The 20,771-nt window shown below is 42.8% G+C and overlaps 2 protein-coding genes across 2 annotated transcripts in view; one reads left to right on the top strand and one right to left on the bottom strand.

Annotated features, from left to right (window-relative positions):
• The first annotated feature begins 979 nt into the window (after positions 1–979).
• On the top strand, positions 980–1,964 carry TMEM187 (transmembrane protein 187). The gene has a single exon (XM_082264291.1). The coding sequence runs from the start codon at positions 1,127–1,129 to the stop codon at positions 1,922–1,924; it is 798 nt and encodes a 265-aa protein (XP_082120417.1). The 5' UTR covers positions 980–1,126; the 3' UTR covers positions 1,925–1,964.
• Positions 1,965–18,854: 16,890 nt separating this feature from the next.
• Positions 18,855–20,771, bottom strand: part of IRAK1 (interleukin 1 receptor associated kinase 1) — a 188,404-nt gene continuing 186,487 nt past the window's right edge. Inside the window, exon 13 of the mRNA XM_082264522.1 lies at positions 18,855–19,298. Coding sequence (XP_082120648.1) covers positions 19,243–19,298 — 56 coding nt within the window. The 3' untranslated portion in view covers positions 18,855–19,242. The remainder of the gene's footprint in view (positions 19,299–20,771) is intronic.

Genomic DNA, 20,771 nt, shown 5'->3' with positions numbered 1-20,771 from the left:
TGTCAATGAACACACAGAGCGGGGCTCAGGGTCAAGCAGCTTGCTATAGGAGCAATCAGCAGGGGGGAGGGGGTGAAGTGCTGGGAGGAGACCCGAGAAGAGGAAGATCAAGGCTGCTGTGTGCAAAACCATTACAGAGCAGACAAGTATGACATATTTGTTAATATTTTTTTTTTTTTTTTTTTTTAAGAACCTTTAAAGTACCTTTTTAGGCTCTTGGTGCCTTATGGTCCTTTAAGAGGTTTAGGAGGCCGGGAATTCACGCAAATATGCCGCCGATAGGCACCAAGGCTCACCCACCACGAGGCCTCATATTTCTGTGTGGCCGGTGCCAAGGGGTTAAAGTACCTTTAATATCACTTTAAGGCACATAGGTTGTTAACTTTGCAAGGGGATTTTCCTTTAGCTTAGAGGATGAGATGAAGCTCTTCAAACCTGCTGAAAGTAAAATTACATCTGATTGGATACAGTCAATTTTCTGCCTGGATGTCTGACTTTCCAAACAGTGCCTACATCTGATTGGATGCAGTGTTCTGCTAAGAATTTTCCACCAGCCCCTTCGACAAAGGTATATTTTTTAGTTGACTTTTGTTTCTGCCAAGGCAACCCTTGGAACAAATTTCAGAAAATTTATGCTGAAGGCGGTTCTCTCTCCCTGCACCCTATATAAAACATTTACTGTTAATATATATTTATGTACAGTGATCTATATGAAATGAATAATGGTTACTAACAGTATTTTCACATGTGGAAGCAACTAATGTAAAAGATTTTGAAAATAATAAGACAGCTCAAACAAAATGCATTTTAAAGAAAGAAAAAAAAAACACCTTTCCCGGTTTGTTGGCTCTGGGTCAAACTCACAGCCTAATGGGCTGGGAGGGAGACTGTGCAAAGTGCAAGGGAATGCATGAAACAAGCAAGCAGCCAATCGTAACCTCTGCAGCACTGGGACGCCTCTCTGCATAGTCACAATCAGGAAGAGCTTTAGCAAATGAAAACTGAAAAGGGGGGTGGAGGTTAATATGTTAAAGACATCCCTGTCTACTTGCGGCTTGTTAGCAGGTTCTGCATTCTTCAGCAAATCAACAGCACTACTGTGAAACAAAGGGTATCATTTCGAGACATGAAAGTAGCACATATTCTAGAGCAAGGCAGCTCTTTCTGGCACGTAGCAGGAGGTTTTTCACTGTGCTTGGCGACTGTGAGCCTAGGTGTGTTGGATGTTGTCAATACAGAACTAGGATTTAATCATTATGCTGAGAAGCCAAGTTCTGCACTTCCTGTTTTTCTGTCAATGCCTTTCAACTCTCTCGTCAATCTCGGATACATATTTTTGGGCATATACTGGCTTATTCAAGATGAGAAAACGACTGGAATTAAAGACCGGACAGGTAGTTATCTGAAGAATGTATTTTCCTGGATGGCACTGGCCTACGGTCCAGTCCAGTGGGTGCGGATTTCTACTCAGACACACAGGTCTGCAGTTCTCGATCAGTGGTTTACCTTGCCAATTTTTGCATGGGCAATCATCTGGTGCAACTCAATACTGAGACACTGGAACAGGAGGCAGTTCTTACTAATAGAGGGTCTATCATTAAGCAGTTATTTTTTCAGTATATTTCACCCACAAGGATTTGAATTTGCCCTGGCTGTGCATATCCTATGGGCGGTGGTTTCTGGCATCAAATTACAGAACAGGCACGGAAACTCTTCCTCAAAAAAGTACTTGATCTTTGCTGTAATCTCTTGCCTTGGTTTTGTTGGATTAAAACTTCTTGACCATTGGTTGGCCCAATATTTTCTGTTTCAGAGACTAACTGGCCATTTCTGGTCCAAAGTTTGTGACATACTACAGTTCCATTATGCCTTCTGCTTTCTAATTCATCTAGACCGTCATCGATTCTCCAAGATCAAAGGATAGAAACATTGAAGAAAGTTTTAAAGGATTGTAACCACTGGATGTTTTTTTTTTAAGTCTGCAAAAGACAACTAACTTAAATTGTTATTGAATGGCACACCATCTTCTTTGATGCCCATCTTCACAACTGAATTATAATACAGAGCTGGATCCAAATAGTGAGCAATAAAGATTATTTTGATTCTTTTTTCTTCTAATGTTATATAAGGCTCTTAAAGCGGTAGTATCCCGCTTTTTGACACTTTGACCTACAGGTAAGCCTATAATAAGGCTTACCTGTAGGTACAAATAATATCTCCTAAACCGGCATGGTTTAGGAGATATTTACAGTGCATGCAGCCGCTCGCGCGAGCGGCGCATGCGCTCTGAAGGTCCGGGGGGGACCTTCAATTAGTTTGCCGGAGTTTGCCGGAAAAATCAAATTACCAGCATGCGCGGGAGTGACGTCATCGCGGCTCCGGCCAATCATCGCGCCGGAGCCGTCTCTTCCGGCCAATCAGCGCGCCGGAGCCGCCGAACCCGGAAGAGACGACGAGGGACCATGGCAGCGCCCGCAGCGATGTCCGAGGGTCCGTGTCGGGGCTTCGTTTTAAGGTAAGTTACACATAATGGGCTAGTATGCGATGCATACTAGCTCATTATGCCTTTGTCTTGCAGGTTTTTTTTTTTTATTTTTTTTTTAATTGAGTTTACAACCGCTTTAAGGAATTTGTCCAATTGGGAAAATTTTCTCTGTACTTTCCGTTGAAATGATATCCATTGGAATAAAAATTCTACAAAATGGGGTAAATTGCCTTTTAAACAGTTGTCCCTATTAGAAGCCTCTTCTGGTGACATTTTAGGATTTTTCCTCACTTTCAGTCTCAGTAACAGTGATCACTGAGGGGGAGAGAATCTCCCTAATAGGGTCACAGACAGCACTGAAAACCTGACAGAGATCCTAATTGGAGCCATGCGGGGACAGATGCCATCTAAGCCAGACATCTGCACCATAACAACCAATGACACTGCACAGTAGGGGCTGTCTGCATCCTACCAACAAAGGATGCTCTACGGCAGGGGCCACCTGCATCTTAGCAACAAAGGATGCTCTGCGGCAGGGGCCATCTCTGCTGACACCCGCTGCTATCAGAACCGATCCTGTCTGTGAAATCCGGACGGATGGAAACCCTATTTTCCATCAGTCTGGAGGATTCGGTTTGGATAAGATCGGATGAAAACGGACAGGCGGTCCGTTATCCGATCTCCCATAGAGGAGAGCGGGGCTCTGACAGCTCCGTCTCTGCACACAGAGCAGAGACTGAGCTGTCATCTGCCTCCTCAGCAGGGATCGGCTGATCGATCCCTGCTGAGCAAAACGGACTCCGCCGGGCGCACCGCTCGTGTGAAAGGTACGTGATTTAGTGGCAAGTGGTTAATTTAAGAAGCTGAGGTTAGAAGCAGATTGGTTTCTTTGCAGAATTGAGTCTGATTTTACACTCTTCAGCTATAGTAAACCAACCCCAGTGTGTCTGTATGCTATCCCCCACTGTGCGCACCACCTCTGTAGCAACCATCAAACTGCAGATCACCTAACATAAAATCGTCATCACCCAATCTAATCTAGCATCCTTTTCCACAGATAAGTGAAGGATCTGGGTATCCTAACCGCCAGGGAAATTTTGCAGTAAAAGGGACCTCTGTCTGCTTGAAATGTTACCTATGTTTAGCACATACCATGTTAAGTCATGCTAACGCATCACTTGCTTTTATCTAGCCATTTGGTCAGCTTATAGTTGTGATTTTAATATTCTGTACCATGTGATCGGGTGAAGGCAGACACACTGCATTTGGGGTGTAGTTAACATTGACACTCGCTGCAGATTGCAACTGCAGTGCGTTTTAAAGACGGTGCAGGAAACGAACACGCAACGTTCCGGTGTGAACATAGTTACATAGTAAGATTGAAAAACAGAGACACTAATCCATCTAGTTCAACACACACACACACACAAACAGAAAACCTCCATATACACTGTTCTATACCCATACTTGATCCAGAGAAACGCAAAAAAAAAAAACCAAACAAACAAATAAAAGCATGATCCAAGTCATTCCAGTGAAAAAAGTTCCTTCCTGATCCCCCAAGGAGGCAATTGGATATTCCCTGGATCAACTATCCCTGTCATCATTACCTCAAAAAATTAGTGTCCAGTTATATTTTGTGCCTTTAGGAATGCATCCAGCTCTTTTTTAAAACAATCTACTGAGCTGTCCAGAACCAGTTTTTGAGGGAATCTATTCCACATTTTCAAAGCTCTTACTGTGAAGATGCCTTTCCGTATGTGGTTAAATCTCTTTTCCTCCAGACAAAGAGTGTCCTCTTGTTCTCTGTAATGATCTAAAGAAAGAACGGGCCCTAAAGAAACACTGTAATTGTGCAAAAATATGGAGTTCAGAGTGTAAGAGAATAAAATACTGTAACATGAATCTTAAATAGGCAGCTATGTTCTTTGCGCATGGCACCCCTAAAAGATGTATAAATAAAGCAGTGAATTGATTAGGAACAGCGCTCGTCCATGCTGAATGATGAGAGTGAAGGAAAACATACAGTATTACACAAGGCTGATCATTCAATACAGCTTATCCACCCAAAGAAAATAAATTGGGGTCGTCATCGTTATAATATTAATTTAGACTGAATTACAAAAAGAAAAAAAAACATTGTGACTGTAAGTCAAAGAAAACACTAACAAATATTACTAAAAATTCCAGTCAAATCTAAAGAAAGTTTGCGTGGCAGACTGTAAAGAAATATATCAAAACGAATCAGCTTTCACCTGCTTTCCTGCATTTGGACAGATTTCACTTTTGAGAAAGCCAATAAATTATTTAGATCCACAAAATCTGGGATTTATACCTGAAAATTTTCAAGACCAGAAATCATCCCTACTTCATACACCATTTTGTCTGGAGTGGGGAACCAAGTGTCTGGATAAGGGTTCTCCAAGTTTTCTAAACAAAGGGCCATGTGAACATTGGGAGTAGAAGTTATCCTGGTGTCAGTGGGATTAAACATTGCATCTTTGGTATTAGGGAGAGCAATAGTGCCCTATCTCTGGTGCCAGTGGGAGGAATAGTCCTCATCGGCATCAGTGGTAGAAATAGTGCCTCGTCATTGGTGTCAGTGGGAGGAACAATGCGTCGTCATTGGTATCAGTGGGAGGAATAGAGCGCCATCATTGATGTCAGTGGGAGAAATAGTGTCCCATTGTTGGTATTAGTGGGAGAAGTAGTGCTCCATCGTGGGTGTCAGTGTAAATAATAGTGCCCAGTTGTTGGTGCCAGTTTGAGGAATAGTGCCCCATCGTTGGCATCAATGGGAGAAATAGTGCCCCTTTGTTGATGTCACTAGCAGGAATATTAAACCATTATAAGTATCAGTGGAAGGAAAAGTGCCCCAAGGGCCGAAAAAAGGCAAGCAAAGGGCTGCATCTGGCCCCCGGGCCGCAGTTTGGAGACCCCTGGTCTAGATAATCATGAACAGGGGAGTTAGTCCTCTCCAGTCAACCAAGTCATCCCAAATAATCAGGCTAAGTGCAGATTTCCAGGGCCTATTAGCCTTCCAACATCAGGAAAACAGCATAATGGCCATCTATTTCAGAGCCACAAGCAGTGTGAAACCTTTCCCAGCAGGATGCAGCAGAGATCTTTTCAAGATACATGTGGAAGAAGTTTCAGCCTATGTTTTGGATTCTAGAATCTCTTGGCAGACAGTCAGCACTTCCTAGACCATAATGAATGTTCTCAAACAATCATTATCTGTGGTTAAAAACTTAAAGTTGTGTGGCTTTTGACATACCACATAGGTCTAGGATCAACAATTAGGGTTTTCTTGGGATTTTTTCAGAAAATATGTGCATGGATTTCTGGGCCTTCCCCTTTTATCTATAAGGATTATACATCCAATTGTGCTTGAAATTTTTAATACGGAGTCTGTTAAGAGCAAATTAGAACCTTTCTAGATTATACCAGTCATCAAAAATATTCTGAATGCCAGAAAGGGTTCCACAAATTGTACCTGTTTGGAGTATAGACATACATCGACATATATTCAGTGTTGGGGTAGTTACTAAAAAAATGTAACTAGTTACTTCTGTAAATTGTAACGAGATTTCTTTACTAGTTACTGCATTTGAAAAGTAACTTCACTACTTATTACTTTACTTTCCTCTTTCTTAATTGACCGTGTAGAAGAAGATACATGACACTCTTTCTGCATAGAGTTTATTGTATAAACACAGGCTTTGGGAAACATGAGAACAAAACCTGAAAAAAAAGAATAAGACCCCATTCACACTAGCGTGACTTGTCAGGCGACTTGGTCGCCTGACAAGTCGCGGTCGGTCGCCTGCCATTGATTAGCACAGGACCCGTTCTAATAGGAGAGACACAAGTCGCTCCGACTTAGAAAAAGGGTCCTGTACTACTTTGGGGCGACCTGGAGGCGACTTGCATTGACTTCAATTATATGAAGTCCGTGCATGTCGCGCCGAGGTCGCCCCAGCAAGTCGTGTCGCCCCTGTGTGAATGGGCTCTAAAAAAAAGTGCAACAAAAAAGTCAAACTTCATCCCTCTCTATTCTTCGAAATAACGATTGTATCGCACAGCTTGCGTAACGCAGGAAAGCGCGTTTCTATAGCCTAGTAAAGTAGTGTAGTTACCTCCTATAGCCTAGTAAAGTAGTGTAGTTATCAATATTAGTATTGTAACTAGTTACGTTACTTCGTTACCAAAAAAAATAATGTAGTTACTGTAATCCGTTACTTTGTAACTCGTTACCCCCAACACCGCATATATTATATACATTAACATCCCTTTGGTAGAACATTTCTCTTACTGAGGTCACAGTAGTTTGTGTTCTTTAAACGTTGGTCAGTACTGGACTTCCTTTTACTTCCAAATAAGTACATTTAAACCCTAACTAGATGGCATGTGGTTTATTAACCACCCCCCGTCCGCGCTACAGCCTATATACGGCTGCAGCGCGGACTCGAATTTTCGGGAGGCCGTTTTTAAACGGCCTCCCAGTGACACGCCCCCAGCGCGCTCCCGCGAGCGCGCTGCGGGGAAAATCTGTGTCGGCCGTGTCCCTTGGACACGGCCGATCACAGATCGTGGTGAATGGCCAATCACAGCGGCCATTCACCACGTGATCTGGCCATCCAATGAGCGATGATCTCATATGTAAACATATGAGATCATCTCTCATCGCCGGCGCTCCTTCCTCACACAGAGTGAGGAAGGAGGGGGAGCCTCACAGCGCCGGGGACACACAGCAATGTAATCAGGGCACCGATCACCAGTGCCCTGATTACTGCAAGGTAAAAACACACACACAGTGCCCCCCCATCAGTGCCCACAGTGCCCGCCATCAGTGCCCCCCATCAATGCCCACAATCAGTGCCCATAGTGCTGCTAGTCAGTGCCCATCAGTGCCTGCTCATCTAGGCACTGATGAGCACTGACTGGCAGCACTATGGGCACTGAGTGTGGGCACTGATGGTGCTCCCTATCAGTGCCGCTCATCAGTGCCACCCGCCAGTGTCCAGTGCCATCCGCCAGTGCCCATCAGTGCCGCCTCTCAGTGCCCATCAGTGCCGCCTCTCAGTGCCCAGCAGTGCCACCTGTCAGTGTCCAGCAGTGCCACCTGTCAGTGCCGCCTCTCAGTGCCCAGCAGTGCCGCCTCTCAGTGCCCAGCAGTGCCGCCTATCAGTGCCCAGCAGTGCCGCCTATCAGTGCCCAGCAGTGCCGCCTATCAGTGCTCATCAGTGCCGCCTCTCAGTGCTCATCAGTGCGGCATATTAGTACCTCCTCATCAGTGCCCATAAGTGCCACCTCATCAGTGCCCATAAGTGTCACCTCATCAGTGCCCATCAGTGCAGCCTATCAGTGCCCATCAGTGCCGCCTCATCAGCGCACATCAGTGAAGGAGAAAAATTTATTTTCAAAATTTACTCGCAGAAAATAAGAAAAACATTTTTTTTTTTCAAAATTTTTTGTCTTTATTCTTTTTTTTTGTAAAAAATAAAAAACCCAGAGATGATTAAATACCACCAAAAGAAAGCTCTATTTGTGTGAAAAAAATGATAAAAATTTCAAATGGGAACAGTGTAGCATGACCGCGCAATTGTCATTCAAAGTGTGACAGCGCTGAAAGCTGAAAATTGGCCTGGATGGGAAGGGTGTTTAAGTGCACAGAAGGCAAGTGGTTAAAGCACTCTGTATCAAACAACTGCCATGTTTTTTTTTTTTTTTTTTTACATTTGGAACATACAGCTTTTCCTTTTTTCAGTACAAGTTTCCTTTAAGGTGACAGTCTCATCTCTGTCAGCTTTGATAGGGAGTAGGCTCTTGACCCTTTATTTTTATAGTTTATTAAGATTTAATGAAACCTTTCCACCTGTATACATTATACAATTGCCCTACAAAAGTACTGGATTAAGTAATCTAAAATATCTTCATATGTGGCAATAATAAATTGCTGTACCCTGTACCCTAAAAAAAACAAAACAAAAAAAAACATGCTGTGTAGTGTATGATGGATGTCAGGTTCTCTTGTCACTAATATAATTTGAAGGACATTTGCTGGTCAGTTTCCCAAAACCTCATCTTTTGAAATAACTTGAACCATTGCCATTATTTAGAGGAGCCTTTCTCAACCTTTTTAACCCAGAGAAATTGTTGAAATAACTTTCAGGTCTCAGGGCACCCCTTCTTAAAATTGCAATATCGCCAGCTCATAGTACATTAGCATGAACTATAGTCTGAGGTATAAGAATACAAGGATAAGGAATGTGGCATTCTTTTTTTCCCATGACAGTGGAGCTACACTTTAACCACTTTAGCCCCGCTCACATTGCTGCTACTGCAGCAATGTGGCTCGTTATCGTTCAGCAACGTAGACCTACGTCGCTGGACTCCGCCCCTTGTGGGCGCCGCCGGAGGCTCGCTCCCACTGTTTTCAGTCACAGCGGGAGTCGGGCCAGGGGAGAAGCGGCGGTGATGACCGCCGCTCTTCCCCGATCGTCGGGGAATCGAGTGTGGAGATCCGCCTGCTTGTGTAAACAAATCGGGCGGATCTCCTAAGTGACAGGCAGTGTCAGATTGCAGGGTTCAGCATAGCTGAACCTGCGATCTGTCCCTGTGTCACTTAGTCACCTCCCCCCACACACGTTAGTAAGCACCAGGCATACATTAACCCCTTGATCACCAATAAAAATTAACCCCTTCCCTGCCAGTGTCATTTTTTACAGTAACAGTGCATATTTATAGCACTGATTACTGTAGTAATGTCACTGGTACCCCCAAAAGTGTCAAAAATGTCAGTCAAGGGTCCGATCCGTCCGCCGCAATGTCGCAGTTCCGCAAAAAAAAAAAAAATCGCAGATCGCCGCCATTACTCGTTAAAAAAACCCACCAAAAATGACAGAAATCTTTCCCTTAGTTAGTAAACGCAATATCTTTTGCGCAAACCAATCAAAATACGCTTATTGCGTTTTTTTTTTTACCAAAAATATGTAGCGGAAAACAAATTGGCCAAAAATTATAAAAAAATTTTTATTTTTTACATTTTTTTGGGGGGAATTTTAAATAAAAAAATGTGAAAAATATTGTTATTTTTTTAAAATTGTCGATCATTTTTTTTTGTTTATAGCGCAAAAAGTAAAAATCGCACAGGTAATCAAATACCGCCAAAAGAAAGCTCTGTTTGTGGGAAAAAAAGGACGTACATTCCGTTTGGGTATGGCGTTGCATGACTGCGCAATTGTCAGTTAAATGTCGCACAGTGCCGAATCGCAAAAAGTGGCCTGGACGTAAGACAGCAAAATCCTCCGGTGGTAAAGTGGTTAAGGAACCCATAGCAACCTCTAAAGGAGCCCTAGGGCAGAACCCTTTTTGGTAAAGGCCGATTTAGAGTGACAACTATTTCTATCTCTATTGCCCAACTGAAAGCAGTTCCAGGCAATAAATTCCACAAATCAGTGAATTGGTATTGCTGTCCAGAAAATACATGCAAATGTGACATATGCTCTCCAGAATTTTCCAAATGTGAGAAAGTGACGTCTTTTTTACATGCTGATGGGTAATTGGCTCCTGTTCAAATTAGACCTAGTATGTGTGTACAAACTGACTAAGCACTTTTGCTAAAACATTCTACATGCCAGTCCCAAGCCAGTGCAATTGGTCAGGGTTAAGGAAAGACCTGATGACCTACCTTGTAAAAATAAAATTGCCCAAAAATGCTATGGAAGAGGTCTTCATGCACATCAGACATGGTGCCCAGGGATACTGGTCCAAAGAGTTGCCAACAGTTGGCTATATACGATGGGTCTTCAAAACGTTTCTGCACTTTTATATATGTATATAACTTAGTTTAAAAAAAAAAAAAAAAACGCAGAAACTTTTTGAAGAACCCTCATACATACTAGAGATGGCATGCCAATTGATCGTCTTATCTTTCTTTCTTTTTAAAAGCGGTTCACTCAGCTTCTGATCCAGTGGATAATTTTTTGGATCCTTCCAGCTTCAGAGTTGTGCACTGTATAGAGCAGTGTTTGTCAACCTTTTTTCCGTCAAGGCACCCTTTAAAATTCCACACAATCTCAGGGCACTCCATTCTAAAATGTAAAAAACTAAATTAATAGTTTTACATAATGCAGCAACATCCACATGTGTAGGACACCCAGTATTAGAGGTGATTTATTCTTCCAAAACAGACACACCTTTGCACATGTACCGATTAGTATTTCAATGATTCTCTTCTCCCTCAGTTTCTCTCCCACACTAATTTGACCCCAGTGTTGACAGGGAGGGGAAGAGGAGGGACAAAGAAGGATGTTGTGCAGGTGCCCGACGTCCTCCTTATCAACTGATGATGTCATTAGGACACTGGCGGCTAGAAGGTTATAATGGTGCACCATGAAATCCTGTGGCTTTATGTAACTGGTAGGCTTGATCCACCCACTGGCTTGTATACAATTTTTGGGCAATTTCAAGGCATTTTGCCAGGGCACCCCTGAAGGCACACCAGGGTGCCTGGGAACCCTGGTTGAAAAAGGCTAGTATAGAGTACATTGTTCTTTGCAGGATATGGCTACTTGATGTTGACTTCTTACTGGTCAGGGCTGGCAGTCAGTCAGAAGCTGGTGTTGAAAAGTCAATGGCATACAGAGAAATTTATACTGTGCACTGAACTCTAAAACAAAGTGGAAGGAGAAAGAAGTGCTGACTGCCACTCTGAAACCTGTGTTTGGTGGGAGGTCTATGAAAGCATGGAGGTCCGTAATCAGCAGTGATTCAGCAAACAAAACACTGGCAGTACAAATTATGTGGTGCAGGATATATTATATATATATATATATACACACAGTGCCTTGCGAAAGTATTCGGCCCCCTTGAACTTTGCTACCTTTTGCCACATTTATTTATTGGATATTTCAAACTTTGTTAACAAATAAAAAACTGAAAAATTGGGCGTGCAAATTTATTCGGCCCCTTTACTTTCAGTGCAGCAAACTCTCTCCAGAAGTTCAGTGAGGATCTCTGAATGATCCAATGTTGACCTAATTGACTAATGATGATAAATAGAATCCACCTGTGTGTAATCAAGTCTCCATATAAATGCACCTGCACTGTGATAGTCTCAGAGGTCCGTTTAAAGCGCAGAGAGCATCATGAAGAACATGGAACACACCAGGCAGGTTCGAGATACTGTTGTGGAGAAGTTTAATGCCGGATTTGGATACAAAAAGATTTCCCAAGCTTTAAACATCCCAAGGAGCACTGTGCAAGCGATAATATTGAAATGGAAGGAGTATCAGACCACTGCAAATCTACGAAGACCTGGCCGTCCCTCTAATCTTTCAGCTCATACAAGGAGAAGACTGATCAGAGATGCAGCCAAGAGGCCAATGATCACTCTGGATGAACTGCAGAGATCTACAGCTGAGGTGGGAGACTCTGTCCATAGGACAACAATCAGTCGTATACTGCACAAATCTGGCCTTTATGGTAGAGTGGCAAGAAGAAAGCCATTTCTTAAAGATATCCATAAAAAGTGTCGTTTAAAGTTTGCCACAAGCTACCTGGGAGACACACCAAACATGTGGAAGAAGGTGCTCTGGTCAGATGAAACCAAAATCAAACTTTTTGGCAACAATTCAAAACGTTATGTTTGGCGTAAAAGCAACACAGCTCATCACCCTGAACACACCATCTCTACTGTCAAACATGGTGGTGGCAGCATCATGGTTTGGGCCTGCTTTTCTTCAGCACGGACAGGGAAGATGGTTACAATTGATGGCAAGATGGATGGAGCCAAATACAGGACCATTCTGGAAGAAACCCTGATGGAGTCTGCAAAAGACCTGAGACTGGGACGGAGATTTATCTTCCAACAAGACAATGATCCAAAACATAAAGCAAAACCTACAATGGAATGGTTCACAAATAAACATATCCAGGTGTTAGAATGGCCAAGTCAAAGTCCAGACCTAAATCCAATCGAGAATCTGTGGAAAGAACTGAAAACTGCTGTTCACAAACGCTCTCCATCCAACCTCACTGAGCTCGAGCTGTTTTGCAAAGAGGAATGGGCAAAAATTTCAGTCTCTCGATGTGCAAAACTGATAGAGACATACCCCAAGCGACTTGCAGCTGTAATCGCAGCAAAAGGTGGCCCTACAAAGTATTAACTTAAGGGGGCTGAATAATTTTGCACGCCCAATTTTTCAGTTTTTTATTTGTTAAAAAAGTTTGAAATATCCAATAAATTTCGTTCCACTTGTTGATTCTTCACAAAAAATTACAGTTTTATATCTTTATGTTTGAAGCCTGAAATGTGGCAAAAGGTCGCAAAGTTCAAGGGTGCCCAATACTTTCGCAAGGCACTGTATATATATATATATATATATATATATATATATATATATTTATATATATATATAGGATTCTGTATTTAAGATCTATAGGTAGGTTTTCTGGTTCCGAGAAGTCCATATGATACTTCTGTAACATCTAGTTGGTGCAGAATTTTCCATGTAAAAATGCAGAGCAGTATGGTTTCGTTTTGGACAGGCAAATATATATGTTTCCAAGGGACCTGTCACAGTTTAGCCTGCAGCCTCCTGCTTGTGTAACTCTTACCTCCTTGCTGCAGTTGTTCTGGTAGACCAGTGATTCTTTTCACATGTGTGGTTTGGCTTTTGTGCTCACCTTTGAGCATTGCCTGCTATACTGTGGGTTTTTTTTCCCTTCCCTTCTATCAATTCCTGACCTGCCTCATAGTCTGCTTCTCTCTATACGACATGCTCAGTGTAGCCAGTGCTGCCTGAGCAACTTCCTAGTTCTCTAAACTGTTTGCCAAGTGGTTTGTGTATTTGGTGTCTGACTTTCTGTGTACTGACCCCAGCTTTGTCTTCCGTTTGTGCTTGCCTGCCACCTGCTCTGACCTCAGCGTGTTTCCCAGATCCTCTTGTCTCTTGCATATGCGAGTGGTCTCTGTATCCTTAGCTGGGCGTACCTGGGGGCCACGACTTGGTTCCAGCTTGCTGCAAGTCCATCCTAACCATCAGGGACCCTGGTGAGGAAGCAAGTTATGGCTTAGGCTCCTTGACCTGCGGAACCCCGAGATGGCATTCTATAAGGGCTCACTAACAGAGAGCTAACAGTACTATTGCCTGAAGTCTCCTCAATTGCAGTTTGCACTCTGCTCCCATTCACACTTCGCATGAAAGCTTAACCAGGTGATTTAGAGACTTTTTCCAAGTGCTCCCATTCAAATCTCTGCGGCCAAAAACATGTGATTCTGCCCAGAAGAAGCACATGTCCTTTTTAAAGCTTTACATAATGCTCAGTTGTGAAAGAGGCCATTGAGAATAATGGGATTCTTAATCTTGAGCATCGTCTCGGGAATCGTGCGACAAAATGCTCAGGTTTGAATGGGGGGGGGGTTCAAGTCATTTCTTTGTCAATTTACATGTTGATTCCACTCTCATGGTGATGAAGCCCAAAGGTGTTAGTTAACAGTACTGTCCATGGAGAAAACTTTATGTTCAGTACAAATTATGTGACGTTTTAAAACAACTAGTGGGCAGGGTATAGACTTTCAGTCCTGCTATATAAAAAATATAGTCTTACTTAAAATCCTCGCACTATATGGAGGGACTTTTAACTGTCATTAAAAAATCAAAATGGGATGGAGCGGAGTGTTGCCCCAGCCAACTGCTGCTTTGCACACATCCAAAAGGGCAGTGTTTGCAGCGTTGAGGCTGCATTCACACCTAAGCGTCACTTTTTTCTGGGCATTTTGTCACGTGTTTGTATGTGCAGTTTTGTGTTTTGGGAGCTTAGGCTTTTTTTCTATTAGCCAATAGAGAAAACTATCATCTGTTACATCATTTTCTGCGGCTTCTGCTTTCAGGTGCTTCGAAAAAGGCATCAATCTGCCCGAAACAAGCTACAAAAGTAGCTCTAAAACGTTTTAGAGTGAAGGTGAACCACCACCTTAGATTTTTTTTTCTCCCTGAGCATTTTGGAGTTTCGAGCTTTGAAATACAAGAGGCTCAGATGTGAATGGGGCCTTAAACTACTAAACTCCAGTTTGATGGAACAATGTGTTATGAATACCTGTTAACCTATGACTAATTTTATTTCTGGATGTATTGTATAACATAAGTTCTTCTTCTCAGAAAGGAACGGATAGCTGAAAATAGATTTACTAAAAAAAGTTATAGTTCTTCCATTGATTTTTGTTATGGTGGTGCTGAGAATGAAACAACAATCATTAACAATTCTGCATTAATTATATGACTACGAATTACTGGTGTTATGCAGACACATATTTATCATTAATATATTATACTGCCATTACACAATGAAACACCCCAAATCAGTAGCCAGCTATTCAGTACTAAACATGAAACAATATTATTCTCTAATTGGATGAGCAATGTAATAAACCTTAAAGCCCCCTACACACGACCGAATGCCGGCCGACATCGGTTGGTTAAAGGCTGACATTGGGCTCTTGTGTATGCCAGACAGTCTGGCTCTTGATCAGCGCTCTCAGTCAATGGATGAGAGCACTAATCGTGTTCTGGCGGGAGTGCTTTCCCCCTTTCAGAACACAACTACTTAGCCGGGGAGATCGCTGTACTAATGATGGATCGTTAGTACAGCGGCTCTGACCAGAGTGGACAGTTTTGTTTTTTCGTTCAAACCAAAAGAACTAATAGTATGTACCAGGCTTTAGAGGGATCCTTAAAAGGCACATATAAAAACTTCAATAAGTACAAAGTGGTTTACCTTTATTCAAGTGAAGGGCCTTTTCTTAGCTGTCCAACATACCTGTTCATCCTGCCAGTTTCAGTCTCTAGGCTTCTTTGTTATGTAGGGTGACAACGCTGTAATGGGGTCTTTGGAATCTCAATAAGTTTGTCAGCTTTTCCTCAGTGGCACCTCAGCAGACCACAAAGCTGGGTGGTGATGTCAATGACACTTCTCCCTGCACCTACGGTTGTAAGACAAGCTTCAAGCACTCGGAGTTCTGTAGAGATTTGTGATGCCAGTGGAAGAGATGGAGCGTTGTTCTTACTCTCTGTCCACAGTCCTTGCTAAATACACAGCAAGCAAGATAGTGGTCATGAGGCTAATACTGAACAGACTGCAGCTACAAAGCGACTGACCTACAAATCATTGAAAAATCTGCTAGTTTATGATTCTATAGAAAAGAACGGATTTCCATGGCAAGAAATTGTTTTAAAAACTGTGGTGAGTAAACAGTCAGTGTGAAATGGCCCCTGCTGTTATTACTCTTTAAAAAGAAACCACAGCCTGAGTAAAAAATACAATGCCCTGCCAGTATGCTGTGGAAAAGGGCCCTTGTTTTCTGTGAGGAAGCAGCAGTCCCTCTGCAGAGGTCAAATATGCTGCTAAAAATAAGTATCTTCACTTAGCTGCGTGACTTTGCCTTGAAAAAGGGATTCTGTGAAGTCAGACTGTGATGCCTGTTGGCTTATGTGAATAAAGGACAAGATTATCACTATACTATGGTATGTTGGTGAAGATCCTTATTTTCCTATGATTGCATGGTTGCTCCATTCACAAATTTACTACAGCACTCTACACGAACTGTGGACGAGCCTGTAAGGAATGTGACTGATACAATACAACTTCAATATGCTGCTGAGTCAAACTTATAGCAACAGGCTCAGCAGGGGGTATGCTAGACTTCTGCAGAGAGACCACTGCTTCCACAGAGTGCAAGGGCTCTATTTTACAGCATGCTGGCAGGAGACTGGCTGTATTATTATTATTAAATAGAAGTGTAAGACTTTGCACATATTTTGCTTTGGTGTACCTGGAATGCATTTAGCTGATTTAATCTGAGGGTTTATTTAAACTTTAAAGCTAAACTCAAGGTATGACCGTTCTTGCATATTTACATTGTTCCAGCTTGGCACATTGTAAGTATGCATATCTCATACCCGAAGGACCATTAGGGAAGCTGACAATCACTGTAGTAGTTGCCCATTCACAGAATATCTTGTATTATTTTTTTCCCCCAAATTCAAAGTGTTCCCTGATTGGACAAGGTTGAGAGGAGCCACAAAACTCAGCCTTGTCCAATTCATAAATGCCTTGTATTCACTGAGAAAAAATTACAATTCGCCTATGAAAGGCAGCAGTGCCAAGCGAGCAACCCCCTTTGGTTAGTGTGCAGTGGGGCAGCGGCATGGCTGAGGACCCACAAGATCGTAGTGATTACTGTATTAGCTCCAACTACTACAGTGATTGTAAGCTTCCACAGCAGGCCCTCAGGTATGAGATATGCATACTTACATTGGTCGAAGCTCGACCAATGTAAATATTCAATTAGGATCCTATTTGGAGTATCAGCTTTGAAGTTTAGGGCCTTAGTAATGGATACTGCTCTTTCCTTTAGTGGTTAAAATTGGTAGTGTACCACCCTCAACATTACCATAAATCAGCAGTTCTCAACTCCTGTCCTCTGGACCCACTAACAGGCCTGATTTTAAGCATTAACTTGGAGAGATGCAGACTAGAATACTGCAATCACTGAGCAGCAAATTATATCACCTGTGATGTATTTCAGTTATCTTGCAAACTTGGCCTGTTAGTGGGTCCTGAGGACAGGAGTTGAAAACCACTGCCATAAATGATAATTTCCTAAGTGGCCTCAGACACGAAATATAAACAAAACATATTTCACAATAGTGTGTGCTGGTTTCAATCCAGAGCATTAAGTGTAATTTCTCTCTGCTACCTTGTTCCTCTGCACGAGTCACTTCTGACTAGTTTTCCTGACAACATAAACTAAAAAGGGGACAGGGGAGGGAGCTTTAGCACACAGACTGGTTGACAGCCTCAGCTCTGTTCCTGTGTGCTGGTCAGAGTCAGAGCATAACATGATCCAGCATAAACCTGATATTATCTGTTTCCAAAGAAACAAGTTTACAGCGGTCATATTTTTATTGTAGGTTGGAAAATGGTAGCAGAAAAATCGGTCTGGTTGTGATATTTATGCATTTTCTTTATACACCGATCAGTCATAACTTTATGACCACCCATCTAATATTGAGTAAGTCCCCCTTTTTCCACCAAAACAGCCCTGACCTGTGTAGGCAAGGACTCCACTAGACCTCTGAAGGTATTCTGTGGTATCTGGCACCAAGCTGTCAGAAGCAGATCCTTTAGGTCCTGTAAGTTGCAAGGTGGGGCCTCCAAAGATTGGACTTGTTTTTCGGACACATCCCACAGCTACTTGATTGGATTGAGATCTGAAGAAATTTGAGACCAAGTCAACACCTCAAATTCGTCGTTGTGTTCCTCAAACCATTCTTGAAACATTTTTGCAGTGTGGCAGAGCACATTATCCTGCTGAAAGAGGCCACTGCCATCAGGAAATAACGTTTCCATGAAGGGGTGTGCTTCGTCAGCAACAATGCTTAGGTAGGGGATACATGGCAAGTAACATCCATATGAATAGCAGGTACCTAATGTCTCCCAGCAGAACGAATGACACTGCCTCCCTGTCTTGCCTTCTTCCAATACTGGATCCTGGTACCATATCCTCCCCAGGTAAAAGACTCACACACTCCCAGCCATCCACATGATGTACAAGAAAACGTGATTCATCAGACCAGACCCACCTTCTTCCAATGTTCCATGGTCCAGTTCTGATGCTCATGTGTCCATTGTAGGTGCTTTTAGCTGTGAACACGGGTCGGCATGGGCACCCTGAATGGTCAGCAGCTACGCAGCCATATACACAAACTGTGATGCCCATTTATTATGCTTTCAACACATCAACTTCAGGGACAACATGTTTACTCACTGCCTAATATATCTCACCCACTTTCAGATGCCATTGTAACAAGATAATCAACAATATTCCTATAACCTGTCTTTGGTCATAAAGTTATGGCTGATCAGTTTAGTTCCCTATCTAAACTAGTCTAAAAGTTACTTTCATTCCCCCACAGAGCCTTTCTTCTGAAAGCATCCCTGCCCTGTTCTCTACATCTTGCACAAGTGTGTCGTGCCTTCATTCATTCCTAAGGGTAGCTGTACTTATGGTGGCCTCCAGTGCTTCTGCAGAGTAGGCCTCCCCATAGAAATAATGAATAGAGATGCAGCACAGATGCACAGATTGAAGAGAACTAGCAAGGAAACTTTCAGGAGAAAGGCTGTGCAGCTTCAGGCAGGGCCCCACAGTTAAGATCCATGAAACAGGGACCAAGTCAAGAATTCCACCAGGTGGGCTGCACTCATGGGGGTGGGGACATGTCTCAAATGGACAACTGCACCAAAAGTACAGTTGTCTTTTATTATGAGCCAATAACCATTAAAGAAATAACCAAAAACAGACTATATTAAAGCACAATCATCTATTAAAAAACAGGTGTAATAAATATTCACAAACGCTCTCCCAATTATTAAACACACAAGCCAGCAATATGTAGCGGTAAGCTCACCCTGTCTTGTGTACAGGAAATGTCATTAGGAACACAGCTTTACATAACACACAGAGAAAGCCCTTCCTGCTTCCACTGGGCATAGAATACTGCTTTACTGGTCCAACCATACAACAGAACGTTTTCACCGGCGAGTAATTGTCATCCCTTTTCATTTGATCTTGAATGTCCATTCTGGTTTCCTGTAGATAAACACTAACAGCAAGCTAAAGGTTCTGCATGTAGAACGAGAACTTTGTGCCAAGTAGTATATCTTTCCTCTATTGCAAGCTTGCCAAGAAGCTAACTTGGAAAGTCATCACTTTCTTCCGGATACCCTCGGGGCTCCAAGCGGTTTCCTAGAGAAAGACAGAAAGTTGTATCATCATTACAATACTGCCTTCTATCTTGTTTGGAAGAAAAGAAAAAACAGGATTTTTGGACTTAGCGAAACGCCGTAAAATCCATTTCTCTGAGTTCATAGATGGACACAGCGCTCCATAAATCATAACTAGTGGGTCATATTTCTTCCTCCAGGAGTAGGACTAGGCAGAACAAAAAACACCTGGCTACGCCCATGGGCCGTCCTCAGCTTGGTATATAACCCCCCCTCTCTGCTCAGTTTGGTAACAAGCAGTATTAGAAGTATCAGAACTCCATAGAGGGGTGGGTGCTGTGTCCATCGAAGAACTCAGAGAAATGGATTTTATGAGGAGTACAACAATCCCATTTTCTCTTTCGTTCATCGAAGGACACAGCACGGTGAAAAATAAATGTTTTTAAAAAAAAAAACCCCTCAAGAGGGAACAGCCCCTCTTAAACAGCAGCCTGCAAAACTCTGCGACCAAAAAAAACATCCGCAGATGCCAAAGTATCTGCCTTATAAAAGTTTGTGAAGGTATGCACTGATGACCAAGTGGTTGCCTTGAAAACTTGCGATTTTGATGCCCGATGACAGAAGGCCCAAGAAGCACTCAGCGCCCGAGTAGAATGCGCCGTGTCAGGTAAAGGTGGAACCTGACCTTTAATGGAATAGGCCTGAGTCATCGTCTGTCTGATGCATCTGAAGATGGTAGCCAAAGAAGCAGCCGGCCCTTTTCTTGGTCCGTCCGTAACCACAAAAAGTCTGACCTCTGAAAGGACTCAGTAGCTGCCAGATACATCTGAATCGCACGAACCACATCCAAGGTATACAGAGCAAATTCCTTGGGATGAGCTGGCTTGGGACACAAGGAAGGCAAAACAATATCCTCATTCAAATGGAAGTCAGAGACAACTTTGGACAGGAATGATGGACAGGGACGCAGAACCACTTTATCCCTATGGACCACTAAATAGGGACTGCGACAGGATAATGCCGCCAATTCCAATACCCTGCGGGCCGAGGTAATAGCCAGCAAGAATGTCACCTTCTGGGATAACGTTGGCAAGTGAATCTCCCGAATATTCTCAAATGGAAGTTTCTGGAGAACCGAAAGTACTAAATTTAAATCCCATGGCAGCAAAAGAAACCGTACAGGTGGAGCCACATGTAGAATGAAGGTACGAACTAAAGAGTGCATGGCTAGGGGTCGCTGAAAGAAGATTGCTAGGGCAGACACCTGGCTCTTGATGGTACTCAAGCCCAACTTCTGATCAATGCTCTGTTGAAAAAAGGTTAAGATCTAAGCCACAGAAAAAGATCGAGGCTGAGCGCCAATTGACTCACACCAAGAAATGTACAATTTCCACATACGATGGTATAGCTTGCTGGAAGAGGACTTCCTCGCTTTCCCCATAGTAGGGATCACTGATCCAGACAGACCTCTATCCCTCAGAACCTGGCTTTCACT

Source organism: Pelophylax lessonae (genome assembly GCF_965119305.1).
Source record: "Pelophylax lessonae genome assembly, chromosome: 7".
NCBI classification, from domain to species: Eukaryota; Metazoa; Chordata; class Amphibia; order Anura; family Ranidae; genus Pelophylax; species Pelophylax lessonae.
The sequence above is the reverse complement of the archived record's forward strand: the minus strand, read 5'-3'. Positions and strand labels throughout refer to the sequence as shown.